The sequence below is a fragment of the Loxodonta africana genome, chromosome 6 (assembly GCF_030014295.1).
Source record: "Loxodonta africana isolate mLoxAfr1 chromosome 6, mLoxAfr1.hap2, whole genome shotgun sequence".
Lineage (NCBI taxonomy): Eukaryota > Metazoa > Chordata > Mammalia > Proboscidea > Elephantidae > Loxodonta > Loxodonta africana.
This window is the reverse complement of record NC_087347.1, coordinates 129,269,326-129,283,968: the sequence shown is the minus strand read 5'-3', so window position 1 is coordinate 129,283,968 and position 14,643 is coordinate 129,269,326. Positions and strand designations below refer to the sequence as shown.

Sequence of the window (14,643 nt, the reverse complement as noted above, 5' to 3'; positions counted from 1 at the left end):
TGTGAGGCACCAGGTATAGAGTGGTCAGGGTTCTTTCACAGCTCTTGGGGATAATGCATTCCAACTGCATTGTCACAAGCAGTAAATGGGACTCCTGAAGTGCAGGATGGGATGCAGAGAAAGGTGGGCAGGGTAGGATGTGATGGGCCATGCAACCAGGAAGGGGTTGGTTGGGCAGGGCACAGAGTCCCGCTCAGCTGGGAGTGAACAGGTCAGGGCAGAACATGGGGTACCACTCCACGGGGGATGGGGTCAGCAGGGCAGGGTGTGGGGTCTGGCTCATTGGGGGGAGGTTGGGGTCAGCAGGGCCTGCACCTCAGAAAGTGGAGGGCAGGGTGAGGATTCTACCCATTAGCACATACGGCAGTGCATCTGGGAAGAAAGGGGAGTGAAGGGGAATCTGCAGAGACAGGAGCGGGTGGTTTGCACAGGGCCAGTTTTGGGCGGGGGGCTTCTAGTTGTTACTCTGCAGGTTGACTTCTCTGGGCGTCTGCTATTTAAATGACCAGGTACCACTACTGACTAGCAGTCCCTGTACTAATTCCTAGCTTCCTCTCTTCTTGCACTTGCCAGAGGGACTGTAGCTCATGCCTGCCCTCTGCACCTCCCCTTTGCTCCTCCACGAATGTGCATCTGTTAACCATAAAGTAGTTGAGTTTATCTTATGCAAAGAATTTAATTTTACCCAAAATAATCTGGTTTTTTCCTGAGAAGACATTTCTCAATCTTTGGAGTTCCCCAAGTAATAGATACCTTTATTGTGCAAATGAACAGGGGGCAGCCCAGGCCACAGAGACCACCTAGTAACCTGATGTCAGCTGATCTCAGAGAGGGCTGCAGGATTCATTCAGTCACGTTAAGATCACCTGTTGCCATCAAGCTGATTCCGACTTACGGCGAGCCAGTAAGATAGAGCCAAACTGCCCCATAGGGTTTACAAGGCTGTAATCTTTACAGAAGCAGACTGCCACATCTTTCTCCCGTGGAGCAGCTGGTGGGTTCGAACCATCCACCGTTCAGTTAGCAACTGAGTGCTTAACCATTGTGCCACCAATGGTTTATTTTCTACTCTATTTCCTCCTTAAAACCTCATTGTAACTGACCCAAAATGGCCCCTTCCAGTTTTTTTTCTTAAGAGAGGTCTCCCTTTAAATAAGCCCTGTATGCTTTAATTTTGTTGTACTTCAGTAATTTTTTTTGATACTTTACCTATCTAGCAATATCCCACAGGCCACCATGTCCAGAACCGCAGGGGAGAGAGACAGATAGGAGATGAGGGTAGAGAGGTAGCTGGCTCCGATCCTACAGGGCCATGTAGGCAAGGTAAGGACATTGGCTTTTCCTGTGAGATGGAGAGCATTAGAGAATTCAAAACAGAGAAGCGACACGCTCTGACTCACGTTAAAAGCATTGCTCTGGCACCATGGCGGAGTCCAGGCGGGTGCTGATAGGGGGCTGGCTAAGGGGTTGGCAGTGAGAAGAAATAACCAAATACTACATGCATTTCCAAGGTATGGCTGGCAGGACTTGATGTGGGCATGAGAAAGAAGTCGCGGATGATTTCAACATTCTTGGCCTGAGCGACACAGTGAAGGAATCGTGGAAAGATTTATCGAGCTGAGGAAAAAGGGGGTAGTTAAAAGCTTTGGGGGTGGGAAGGAGAAATTGGGAGTCGAAAGTTTGTTTTGCGTGTTATTTTCAAGATGCTTACTAGATATACAAGTGAAGCAAGGGGAGATCTGCTGGAGAAGTCACGGTATTTAACCACACGAGGCTGGACACATGGCGAGGAAGTACAGCCCAATAAGGAAAAGAGGAGATGCTCTTGGGGGGGAGGGGGGAAGAGGAGCAAAGGAAACAGACCGAGACCGTAACACGGCAGGGTGCTGTCCTAGAAGCTAAGTGCCAGCTTCGAGGAGGGTGAGCTCTGTGTCAAGTACTGTTGGAAGTGTAAGGAGAGAATGGTCTCAAACTTTCTTTGGACTTGGCAACACAGGTATTTCATGACTCTCATAACTTTGCAAGCATGTTGGCATGAAGACCCAATGGAAGGGATTTCAAGAGAATGGGAGGCACATGGACACAGCAAGATTATATAGCATTGATAGTTAAAAGTCCATTTCCATCACCACAAGGGGACCCCATGTGCCTTTATAGCCACAAGCAGCGCCCGCTCCCCCCCCCCCCCGCCCCCAACTAACTTTTTAATGCTGAGATAATGTATCTTGATGGTAACAACGCCCGCTCGGAACAAAGAGCCGGGCCAGGAGCTAGGAAAGGTAAACCCAGAAGCCCGGGCATTTCTCGGCACGGCGCAGGCCTGGCTCCTTCCGCCGTACGAGCCCCGGCCGGCCAATTGCCGCACGAAAACAGAGCGGCTTCCGCCAACGATCCGCGAAGAGACGGAAGTGGGCAGCAAAATCTGCACTCCGCTCAAGATGGCGGACCTCCACCGCCAGCTGCAGGAGTACCTGGCGCAGGCTAAAGCGGGAGGGTCAGCGGCCGCGGTGCCGCTGCTCAACGAGGACCAGGCGGAGGAACCCGCGGCGGAGAACCGCACACCGGGGCCGTGGCTGGGCCGCTCGAGCTTGCGCTGGACGTGGGCGCGGAACCCTGAGGGACCGGCGGCAGGAGGCCCTGCGTGCCTGCCGAGTGTGACTCGCACGCAGAGGCTGGCGGCGAGCGGCGTGTGCCTGCTGCTGGCCGCGCTCTGCTTCGGCCTGGCCGCGCTCTACGCGCCCGTGCTGCTGCTGCGCGCCCGCAAATTCGCGCTGCTGTGGTCGCTGGGCTCGGCGCTGGCGCTGGCGGGCGGCGCCCTGCTCCGAGGCGGCGCGGCGTGCGGGCGGCTGCTGCGTGGCGAGGAGGCGCCGTCACGGAGCGCGCTGCTATACGCGGCCGCGCTGGGCGCCACGCTGTACGCGGCGCTAGGCCTGCGCAGCGCGGTGCTCACGGTGCTGGGCGCCTGCGCGCAGGTGGCCGCGCTGGTCTGCCTGCTGCTCGGCCTGCTGCCCTGGGGCGGCGGTACCGCGCTGCGCCTTGCCCTCGGGCGTCTGGCCCCGGGCACCGGCCTCGCTAAAGCCCTTCCCGTGTGAGCGGGCGGGAGACGTGGAGCCCGCCGTGGAGCCTCCGGCCCAGCCAGGCGCCGCGCCCACGCTGAGGACACCCACGGCCGCGCAGCGACGGAGGGTCGCCGACCGGCGGCCATCTGCAGACCCAGCGGCCGTCGTGTACTGAAACACGAGGACTTTGGGAAGCTTCGGTTTCGGCGTTCAGTACTCTGAAAACACGAGAGCTTGTCATTGAATTGGTGATATATGCTTTTGCATTAACCGTGATCTTAAAATGAGCTCAGTAAAAAAGAATGGCTCTTCGGTTTTAACTAGCTGCTTTTGTGATGTATCTCTGGTTTACGTGTTGCCGTTGTCGATTGTTAATGGCTAAGCTAGATTAGCCTCATTACCTCCCTTCCCCTCTTTATTTTGCCATGCCTAAGACTTGGATGGAGCCCTGGTGGCGCAGTGCTTAAAAGCTCAGGCTGCTACCAAAAGGTGGCGGTTCAGATCCACCAGCTGCTCCCTGGAAACCCTATGGGGCAGGCAGTTCTGCTCTGTTCTATAGGGTCGCTCTGAGTCGGGATCAACTCCAAGGCAGCGGGTTTGGGTTTTTTTTTTTTTTTTTTTTTTGGAGGGCTTGGAAATTATGGTGCGGTAAGGTGTCCTCGTGGCTCAACTGTTAAGTGCTTGGCTGCTAACGGAAAGGTTGGCACCCACTCAGAGGGCCCCGTGAGGATGACAGCCTAGAAAACCCTATGGAGTATTCTACTCTCACATGGAGTCTCTGAGTCGAAATCGACTCAGCACCTGACGACAACATGAGGGTAGCAGAAGCACTTTAATGATATTCAGCCGCTGGATCTTAAAAAGCACTTGAGACGGTTTACCTGGGCTTTTTTTTCAGTGAGGGAAATAGTCAATATGGTGCATTCAAGAAAGATTAGTTCTGTATTAGACAAAGCAGTGGACCAAAGGGGAAGGTCTTTTGTCCCAAGTAGCACGGTATCTAGTGAGGTACGTGTAAACGGTGGTGGCTTCGGAATGCTTAAGGTCTCTGAGGAGAACTCGTCTAGGGAGACCTTGGAGATGGCAGTTCTACATCGAGTTACCATATTTGATGGAAGCCATGGATTTTTACACGGTCTAATTGTCACTCCTAATTTAATGATATGCTTTTTAAATTGTAGTTTAGAATTTGTAGGCTGATCTCAAATAATGCAACTAGGATGTTTTGCCATATCTCGTTGCCAAATGCTGTTGTTTTAGAAGCTAATTACATGTCTTAATTTATTGCCAGGAAGTATGGGCCAAGTGTTGTGATGAGTCCAGAAAATGTCCATATGTGTTTTGTCAGTAGCTAGGTATTATCAACTCGGAAGCAAAATGTATTTAGAGTTTTGAAATTCCATGACAGTGGTTCTCAGTCTTGACTGCACATCAGTGACTCGAGGAGCCAAACCTCGGGTAATTTAAATCAGAATCTTGGGGGTAGGACTAGGCATCAGTGTTTTTATAAAGCTCCCCCAGGTGAGTCCATGTTCAGCCAAGGTTGAGAACCACTTTTCTGTGTACTGGTTTGCATATAAATTTGAAAATAACTGATGTTTTGGGGGACTGGGATCCCACGTTGCCTTAACAGGCTGTGTCCGGCAGCGATAGAGCACTGCCTTGTCCACCCCCACTCCACCCCACACTTGGGTTCCTAGGTCCGGTCAGTGTGTGGGCCGTGCTCCAGAAAGTGACTCTGAAGTGACCTCATCCACAATAGAGGCTTCCAGGGTACCCCCACCCCACAGTCAGTGTTCCCTTGTCTCCATATCCATGACTAGGGCTACATACCTCGAGAGGGTGCTTCTAAGAGCAAATGCACTGTTTCAGGGAGTGATGTAGTTTTTAATTGTAAAGCTTTTTGCTGCTGGCTGCTCTGTCTGGGGCTGGGAGGAAGGAACTCTTCCTAGTCCCTTCGTTACATTTACGTTCCAGTAGTGGAAACCCTGGTGGCATAGTGGTTAAGTGTTATGGCTGGTAACCAAAGGGTCAGGAGTTCGAATTTGCTGGGCGCTCCTTGGAAACTCTGTAGGGCAGTTCTGCTCTGTCCTATAGGGTCGCTATGAGTCAGAATTGACTTGATGGCACTGGGTTTGGTTTTTGGTTTGGTTTAGTTCCTCTAGAATGGTTGTGGTTTGCATGGCTTAAAACTGTATTTTTATGTTGTTGGTATTATTTTTTTTTAATCAAACTTTAAAAATTCTTTCCCAACATTTTTTTAAAGAACTCAAGCCTTATAAAATTCAAAATTAAAAGCACAATCTTAAATATGTATTTTGACACTTTTAAAATGCCATATATATACAGATGTATATATAAATATATGTCCTTAGTATTTAATAAATGCATAATGTAGAGACTCAGGTTTTTTCTAATTTGTTCTCAAAATATGATCTGGTTTGCTTACTGAGGTGTACTGTGTTTTTAAAGTTACAGCCTAAATGTTAAGATGATAAAATTCTTACCACATGAATCTCAGGAAGAGAACCCTAATTTAGATACGGGTGTGGTTTCTGGATCCCTTTTTAGCTTCTCAGAATTTGAACATGATTTCTTTCTTTTTTTTTTTAAGCTATACCAGTGGAGGGTAAATAAAGTCCACAAATGTAAAGCAAACTTGAGACTCCTAATACTGCTTTTACAGTGTGGTGTTGATCCATTAAGCATTTTTAATTCCAAAGGAAACTGAAGATTACTCATTTGAAGTCTCCCAAGCTCTAACATCCAAAAAGCAGTGTGTCTGGTCGATATTTTCTCAGTGTTTCCACAGAAATAAGTTAGTGTGTACTATTTTTCACAGTGATAGAGAACCAGTTAAGAGGTGTTCATATACTGTACAACTATCTCAGTATCCCTAAGTAGCCATTAAGACTTCTAGCACCACTAAACTTGCCAGTCTGGTGACAAACTGGAGGTGGCTATGGGACTGTATTTTTACTAAAATTTTCTTCTTATGAAAACAAAATAAGGGTCAGTACAGAAAATACCATGGGTTATCTCAAATTGGACTTTTGCCTTCTAGTCTATTTAAAACTGGAGGAACGGACAAAAACTTCCTGGTTTAACTTAGAACTGTCGTCTGCCTTTATGGTCACCAAAAAGCTGGCTTCCATCACATACCTCTCCTCATCAGAAACAAGGCAATTCAAGTTGAAGGTGGGGTCACTAGAAGACTCACCCAGGAGAAAGCATCTACTTGGATTTTCCGTCTGCCAGGGCATGTCTCAGGCTTTAAACCTACTTCAGACTACTTTAGAGTAGGTTTAAAGTGTTTTCTCACTCTGTACTAAAAAGTGTGATAGAATAGCCATGTGAGAATTTGTGTAAAAGCAAGATGACGACTTAGAGGTTCCCATCAAATATGCTCGTGTATATCGGCAGTGGTGTGCACTACTTACTTAACAGATCGTGTTTGATGGAAACTAAAGTATTTCCTGGAAGTAAGCACTTCACAACTAGTTATTTTCCGTTAATTCTTGCGTAAATCACATTCTGTATTCATACAAAAACAACATTTTTTTCTCTGACAAACTGTACATATAGAAACAAATTTCCAATTAGACATGAACCTAAATTTGTGGAGGTGCTTCATGTCTCATGACACTAAAAAAAAAAAAAAAGAATTCCAGCTTTATCTTCACAAAACAATGCAGGGTTAGAGCAATGGGGGTGGACAGGACAGAACAAGGCCAGCTACTACTTCCGGGGAAGCAGCAGCACAAGTCTCTTCATCTTGAGGACCTCATTGGGGACTCCTGGATTCAGTAGCCACAGAAGAGTTCAGGGATACCGTGGTACAGGCTTCCTGTTGTTTCTCTTGGTGAGTCCATAAGAAATTCTTAAATACTGTCCAGAGAGGCCTAAAGGTGCCTAGTCCCAGCTTCTACCGGCCTCTTCCACCACCCCTTGAAGCGCCTCGCCTTGGTGGCCCAGAGTTCATGTTACTCCCTCTACCCCAGTTACTGCCACTCCTGCTCCCTCTAGAAGGGGTACCACTGCCCGGAGGGCCCCCAAAAGGTTCATCTCGGTGGTACCCATCATGATGATCACCATCCAAGGAGCTGGGACGCCCAGATTTTGGCACTCTCTGGGAAGGTCCTGGGCCCCCTCGGCCTGAAATGAAACATTGATTTCACAGATGACTTTCTTAGTAATAGACATTATCAATACCTTGTCGTACAAACATTTACTCTATGGTGACACTGGGATACCCTGGGTCTTCCTTAAAAAGCTTCTGAGGACATTAGTAGTGGCCATTAGAACACTGAAAAGTATGTCTTAGAAACTGAGCTGACTCTTCAGGTGACTGGTGAGCCTTCGCCCTCCATGCAGCCCCTCTTGACTACCACCTCATTTCCATGCTAGCTTGTGGTCATACTTCTTGGCTCCAACTAGTCCCAAGGCTGTGGCAGAGAGGACATGAAGCCAAGGGAGTCCCCCACCACACCTACGTCCTTAGGGCTATTATGACGGAAAGTCTGAAAAGAGCTGACTTGGCTTTGGAAGCAACCACCAGGCCAGACCACGTGCTGTTGACTTTTGGTGACCCCATGTGTGTCAGATTAGGACTGTGCTCCACAGGGTTTCTGATGGCTGGTTTTTGGGGAGTAGATCACCGGGCCTTTCTTCCAAGGAACCTCTGGGTGGACCCGAACCTTTCGGTCAGCAGCTGAGCACATGAAATGTTTGCACCACCTAAGGGACTCCTTGGAAGCAACTACAAAATCCACACTGCTGACAGAGTTAATTATGACCATTTCAGCCAGGATCAGGGTTTACTGGTGACTGCTCCACTACCATGTGGCCCCTTGGTTTCTTTTTTAAATAGCTATGTGAAATATTTCCTGAAGAACAAAAGCATGAAAAGAAAAACGCTGGCTTTTGGAGTTGTTTTTCCTAGGGATAACTATGTTTCAGACTTGGACACACAAAAATAGTAAAATTCTGTAATGCTAACATGTCTTGAAATTTTTTTCCCCATGAAATGATAGGATTTTGTCACATCTCCCATGGTAAACTCTCAGAACTTTGTTTTACTATAAATTTTTAAAAGGAATTTGAGTCCAGTTATGCTCAAGAGGTTAAGAAAACTACCAAAGGAATCATTTCGGCTTCTCAGGAACCACAACGTGGGGCCACCTGAGGGTGCCTGGGCAGGGAAGGTGTCTGCTACCCCATCATTTCCACACTAGCCACAAGTTCTTGGACAACAGTCCTACATGACTGTCACGAGTGCCCACGGAAGTCCACGATTACACCGCACCGACCAGCTACAAAATGCATGTCTGGGCAGGGAAATGTTCTGGTCGTGCGTTAAGTAGTTTCTGAGAGTTCTGCTCTGAGAAGGACCAAACAGCTCTGAAGACCAAAAAGCAGAACTTTCTAACAGCAGGACTGTAAAGGCCAAGCAGGTTAACCCGAGGATGGAGCATAAGCTGGGGCAAAAGGGCAGCCTTTCTAAACAGCCTCCAAACCACACCACACACACAACCTTCCCAGCCTAACCTGAGACTGAGCTGTAGTTAGCATTTGGTGGCTACTGGTTCTGGCTAAAACTTAGTGCCACCTATAAAACAGAGATCCCAAGTGTCAAGTTGTAGAAATAACTGAATATCCCCAGGGGGCACTCCTCCCAGATCATGCTCCCCAAAGTCTCTATGACGCCTGGCACTCAGTCCTTCTCGGCCCAGACTATAAAATGCAACACAGAATCTGGGAGAGGATAATTCTTCCCCTTCCACCAGGATGCCGTGGAGGGCAGCAGGAGTCTCACAGGAAGTGACCTCAGTAGGGAGAGTGGTGAGGCACCTTGACAAATAGCAGAGTGAAAAACATGAATGACCCAGGGATTCCTGGAAGCAAGTGAAGGAGACTCGTCCAGGTGAGAGCTCCAGCTGGCTGTGGTATGGGCATAAGCACTACATCTGTGCCACGTTTGGAAATATGTCCTCCACATTGGAAATAGTCCACACCCTGGGTGGGCAGAATGGAGAAAGGACCCCAACCACTCTATTAGGGAAAGACGCAACAGGCACAGACTGGGTGGGGCCGGCCTGGAGACTTGGCAGACAACAGCTCCTGGACTCTAACCACTGGCCTCTTACCTTTGCCACCTCGATCTTCCGAAGGCCCCCCAGGGGCTTCCATTTCTCTGTGCTCAGAAGTCGCTGGCCCGTCATGCCAGGGGCGCTTTCGGGGTGGCAGTGATGCCATGTCCATGCCTTGGAGAGAAGAGGACCGTTCTCTGCTGGCTGGGGAATGACCATCATGGGGGGCATGATCAGGGCGAGGGGCATCACGGAAATGTTCGTGACCTGGGCCTGAAACAAGAACCATGGTTCCAATGAGGCTAAAGACCCAACAACCTCATTATATTAAAGTACAGTGTAAAGTACAGTCTCCATATTTAAACAAGTGGAAATCATACTGTTGAGGGTAAGCAGGACTTGAGAACCAACATTCATTCATGCAGGAAATACTTGCCGAGATACCCACTATAGGCCAGGCCCTGAAGTTTACAAGTCACATCATGAATACACAAAAAGTTCAAGATTAGAAATTAACCAAACCAAGCTAGTTGCTGTGGAGTCGATTCTGAATAATGGTGACCCCATGTGTGTCAGAGTAGAACTGCTCCATAAGGTATCCCGTGGCTGGGTTTTTTTCAGAAGGCTTTTCTTCTGTAGAAGTTAACATACCTCCTAAAACAGGAGAAGGCAGTATGGGGAGAGTCCGGAGAGCCAGATCTCATTTTACTCTCAGGATATCTGTGCACCCTTAAAAATGATTGAGGACCTCAACAAGATTTCATTTATGAGAGCTGTATCTACTAATATTTACCATATTAGCAATTAAAATGGAGAAAATTTTAATTCATTAACTAGATTTTCTAAAACAAAAAACCATTACGGAAAACCATAGCCTTGTTTTATATTTCAACAAATCTCTTTAATGTCTGGCTTAATAGAAGAAAGCTGGACTCTCCTATCTGCTTCTACATTCAATCTACTGGTGATAAAACGCTTTGGGTGACACGTATGAAGAAAATCCAGCCTCCTAAGGACATGCAAGTTGGAAAAGAAAGAACCGTGCAGATCCCTGAAAGGGGCTCAGGCCCCCTGGGGGTCCCTGGACCACACTTCGTGGACTACTGGTCTGGAATCACCCCTTCCTTACCTGGCTCTCTATTTCCATCCCAGGAGTCTGGTTTCCGTCCTCCTTCAAAGCGAGGGAACTCATCAGGAGTGGGAAGTAAGCCCTTCCTTCCTCCTGCAGGGGAACAAACACTACTGCTCTCACAGACTGTTCCCAGCATGTTCACAACAACCTAGCTCTGCTGCCCCTGTCCTTCACAGACAGGGTCCCCCACGCACTCTCACCTCGTGGTGTACCCCGACCTCGACCCCTGAGATCTCTTCCTCGGGCTGCTTCATCAGAAGCATCAAAATTCTCTTCTGGACCAAATTCTTCAGGACCAGGAAACCCATCTCTTCCTCTAGGGGGAGCACGGCCTTCATGTCTTGGGGGGGCTCCTCTTCTGAAGCTTTAAAGAAAAAAATGGCATACTCCTCTAATATGCTTGGGTTTCCAGAGGCTTATCAATATGAGAAAATAAGATTTAATGTTAAATGGGAGAAATACAAAATAAAATTACGTATTTCTAAAATATAAATTTTACAATCCCAATATGAGAAGCAAAAACAGACAGGAAGCAAACATACCAGAATGTGGTAAATTAACTTAATTTTCTTAGGCTTTGAGGAACACTTTCTAAAGCGCTTGTATTATGCCAGCACCGCCACCACCGTCCGTTGTAGCTGGTACTACTAGCTATACCAATGAGAAAACTGAAGCACAGAGACGTCAAATCACTTATTTAAGGTCACACAAGCAGTGTTCGTTGGGATCTGGGCTCAGCCTGTGTTGACTCCCCTTTACTGCTAGCTCCCTTTACCACTCCTCACTAATATCTCTATTTTTTTTTTGTACTGAGTATTTATATAGTCAGGAAAAAGGAAGACACTGATTCATTCCTGCCAAGAGTACCAGACACATTTGGGGCACCTGCTCTGCCATCCATCCGAGCCCCCTGGCCTTACTCAGAAGCAGGCCTAAGAGGCCCTGAGCTTCCCCACGGCCCCACTCCACAAATGCCTGGAGCAGGGTGGGCAGTGGCTACGGGCAGCCCATCCATAGGCTAGTTGGCAACTTTACCTTCTGTCAGAAATTCTGAAACTGGGAAACCAAGCTGATTAAGTGTTACTGAAGGAGAGAGGCTACATGGTAGCATCAGTGCCACAGCCAGAGCTTGAGGGAGGCAGCGGACATGGTGTGCAGGGTGGGAAAAGTGCAAAAGCACACCAAGGGAGCCACAAAAACCAGGCAAGGGTCAGAAGGGAGTGAGGGGGCAGGCCAGTCTGGATGAGTCGCCCTGCATCTGGCCTGCCCTGGCCCAGGCTGGCCTCCTACTTTTTCTTGAGTTTCCAGTCAGTTGACTTTTTATCCCAACATTTTTAAAAACTTCACACCTAAGAACAGCACAATGAGCACCCATACATTCTTCACCTAGATATGCCAATTCTTATCCTTTAGCCACATTTGCTCTATCTTCTATTCATCTATTTACAAATACATACTTTGAACCATTTGAAAATCAGTGGCAGACAATATGACGCTTCATCCCGAAGTACTTCAGAATGTTTCTTCTAAAAACAAGGGCTTTCTCCTACATAACCACAATACCATTACTCTCCGGAATATACAACTTTATTTCATATACAGCCCAATTCAAATTTCCCAACTGTCCCCAAAATGTCCTCTATTGGATCACATATTGATACTCAGTGGTCACGTCTTTTTACCAAAAAACCAAAACAAACCCATTGCCGTCGAGTTGATTCACACATAGCGACCCTACAGGACAGAAGAGAACTGCCCCATTGGGTTTCCAAGGAGTGCCTGGTGGATTCGAACTGCCGACCTTCTGGCTAGCAGCTGTAGCTCTTAAACACTGTGACACCAGGGTTTCTATGTCTCTTTAGACTCTAATCTAGAACAGTCCCTGTCCTGTATTTTGTCTCTCATGGCCTTGATATTTTTAAAGGGTCCAGCCAGCTGCTTTATAGAACATCCCACAATTTGAATGTCTCCAACTGTTTCCTCAGGTAAAACATTTGTGAGAAGAATACTGCTGAGGGGAGGCAAGTGCCTCAGTGATGCTGGTTTGTCTTACTGTCAGTGACGTAAAGGTGATGCTGCGGCTAGATTCACCATTTCAGAGGTCCATTTTCCCTCTGCAGTTAGTAAGTGATCTGTGGGGTGATACTCTGGCATCCTGACAGCAGCCTGTTTCCCCACAAGCTTTTGGTCCGTGGTTTCAGCACCCACTGATGACCCTTGCCTGAATCAATTGTCACATTGATTACTTACAACCAAGGTGATTTTCTGTCACTCCTCCTATGTTTCTTACTTGGCATTTTACTGTAAAAAGGGCCTTTTCCTTTTCCACTTGACCTATCTTTTTAATAACCCTCTTGGTTCTGAGAATCACGCTGCCTGCAAGCCAAGTGGTTATGTCCAGGACACCAGCTGAAGTAACAACTTGCAGTGACAGTGGTCTTAGCCCGGCAGAGGAGGAGATGGGGGCATGAAGAGTGTCCCCAGACAGGCTCAAGGAAGGACCCAAAGCACTCTAGGGCTCTTCCTGTATGACTACCCACAAGATATCCATTAGATGTTGGTCCTAATTACAAAGACATACAGAGAATCTAGTTTGCCCTAATTAGGAAATGCCTTCTAATGAACCTAGCCTAATTAATACCCCTCTACACTTAACACGATGCATTTATTCAACAGACAGTCTTGCTCTCAGTCTGAAGGACATAGTGATAAAGAAGCAAAGCCCTTGCCCTCATGACATTTACCTTTTTGCAGGAGATACAGGCAATAAATATATAAATATTCTACTCAGTGTCAAGCAGGGCTAAGTGCTATGAAGAAAATTAAAGCAGGACAAAGAAGCTGGCTGGGACAGGAAGAGAGCTCAAGAACCCGGAAACGGGGGCACAGCTGGCACACTGAACAACAGCAAGGAGCCAGCATGGCTTTCTCCTGTGGCCACACCTAGGCTGCAAGTCTGCCACTAACACAGGAAATACAACACAAATTGAGCATAGTGGAAGTCCAAATTTTGCAAGATTCAAGAAGCCAATAAATAAATTCATTCAATGGGGAAGAGTCACTTCAATAAACGGTGCTTAGACAATTGGATTTCCACATGCAGAAGACTGGATCAGAATCGAAGCCTCACACCATGCACAAAAACCAATTAAAAATGGATAAAGGACCTAAATGTGAAAACTAAAACCATAAAATTCTTAGAAGAAAATATAGGGGTGAGACTGCAGAGCCTCGTTTTTAATGATGGGTTATCAGATATGACAAGAGCACGAGCAACAAAAGGTAAAATAAAGGACCTCATTAAAATTAAATACTTTCCTCCATTAAAGAACTTCATCAACAAAGTGAAAAGACAAACTACACTGGGAGAAAATTTTCGGGAAGCATATATTCAATACCTGTTGCCATCGACCCTACAGGACAGAGTAGAACTGCCCCATAGGATTTCCAATTAGGAGCTGGTGGATTTGAACTACTGATCTTTTGGTTAGCAGCCAAATGCGTAACCACTGTGCCACCAGGGCTCCATATATCCAATACCAAAAAAACCAAACCCAGTGCTGTCAATTCTGACTCACAGCAACACTATAGGACAGAGCAGAACTGCCCCACAGAGTTTCCAAGGAGCGCCTGGCAGATTTGAACTGCCGACCCTTTGGTTAGCAGCTGTAGCACTTAGCCACTACACCACGAGGGTTTCCGCCCACATATCCAATAAAGGTCTAATATTCAAAATATAAACATCGACATCTTAACAACAAAAAACTCAGTCAAAAAATGGGTGAAGGACTTGGACAGCTCACCAAAGAGGATATTTGCATGGCCAATAGCCACATAAAAAGATACTCAATGTCACTAGCCATTAGACAGATGCACATCAAAGCTACGATGAGAAACCATCTCACCCCTATTAGAATGGCAATGACCAAGACATGCAAGTGTTGATGAGGATGTGGAGAAACTGGAACCCTCATCCACTGCTGATGGGGATATAAAATGGTACAGCCACCGTGGAAAAGAATCTGGTCGTTCCTCAAAAAGGTGAACACAGAGCTACCAGACTGCCCAGAAATCCCAATCCTAGGTATATACCCAGAAGAAGTGAAGGAAAGAACACAAACAGAAACCTGTACACCAGTGTTCATCACAGCATTTTTCACAAGAGCCAAAAGGTGGAAACAACCTAAATGTCCATCGACAGATGAATGGATAAACAAAATGTGGTGCATACATACAATGGAATACTACCCAGCCATAAAAACAAATGAAGGCTTGAAGCCAAAAAAAGAAATGGATGCATGCTACGACATGGATTAACTTTGAAAACATCATGCTGAATGAAATAAATCAGCTGCAAAAGGAC

The 14,643-nt window shown here is 47.1% G+C and overlaps 2 protein-coding genes across 7 annotated transcripts in view; one reads left to right on the top strand and one right to left on the bottom strand.

Moving 5' to 3' along the window:
- The first annotated feature begins 2,230 nt into the window (after positions 1-2,230).
- On the top strand, positions 2,231-6,749 carry SFT2D3 (SFT2 domain containing 3). Its single transcript, XM_064287338.1, has one exon. It carries the CDS (start codon positions 2,439-2,441, stop codon positions 3,090-3,092), a length of 654 nt encoding a protein of 217 aa, XP_064143408.1. The 5' UTR covers positions 2,231-2,438; the 3' UTR covers positions 3,093-6,749.
- The window catches only part of WDR33 (WD repeat domain 33), a 124,865-nt gene continuing 116,782 nt past the window's right edge, over positions 6,561-14,643 (bottom strand). For all 6 annotated transcript variants that reach the window (XM_023556085.2, XM_003416707.4, XM_064287335.1 and 3 more), the window contains 4 exons: positions 10,481-10,644; positions 10,278-10,370; positions 9,206-9,421; positions 6,561-7,214 (listed from right to left, as the gene is read on the bottom strand). In XM_023556085.2, the coding sequence (XP_023411853.1) occupies positions 6,985-7,214; positions 9,206-9,421; positions 10,278-10,370; positions 10,481-10,644 (703 nt within the window). In that variant the 3' untranslated portion in view covers positions 6,561-6,984. The remainder of the gene's footprint in view (positions 7,215-9,205; positions 9,422-10,277; positions 10,371-10,480; positions 10,645-14,643) is intronic.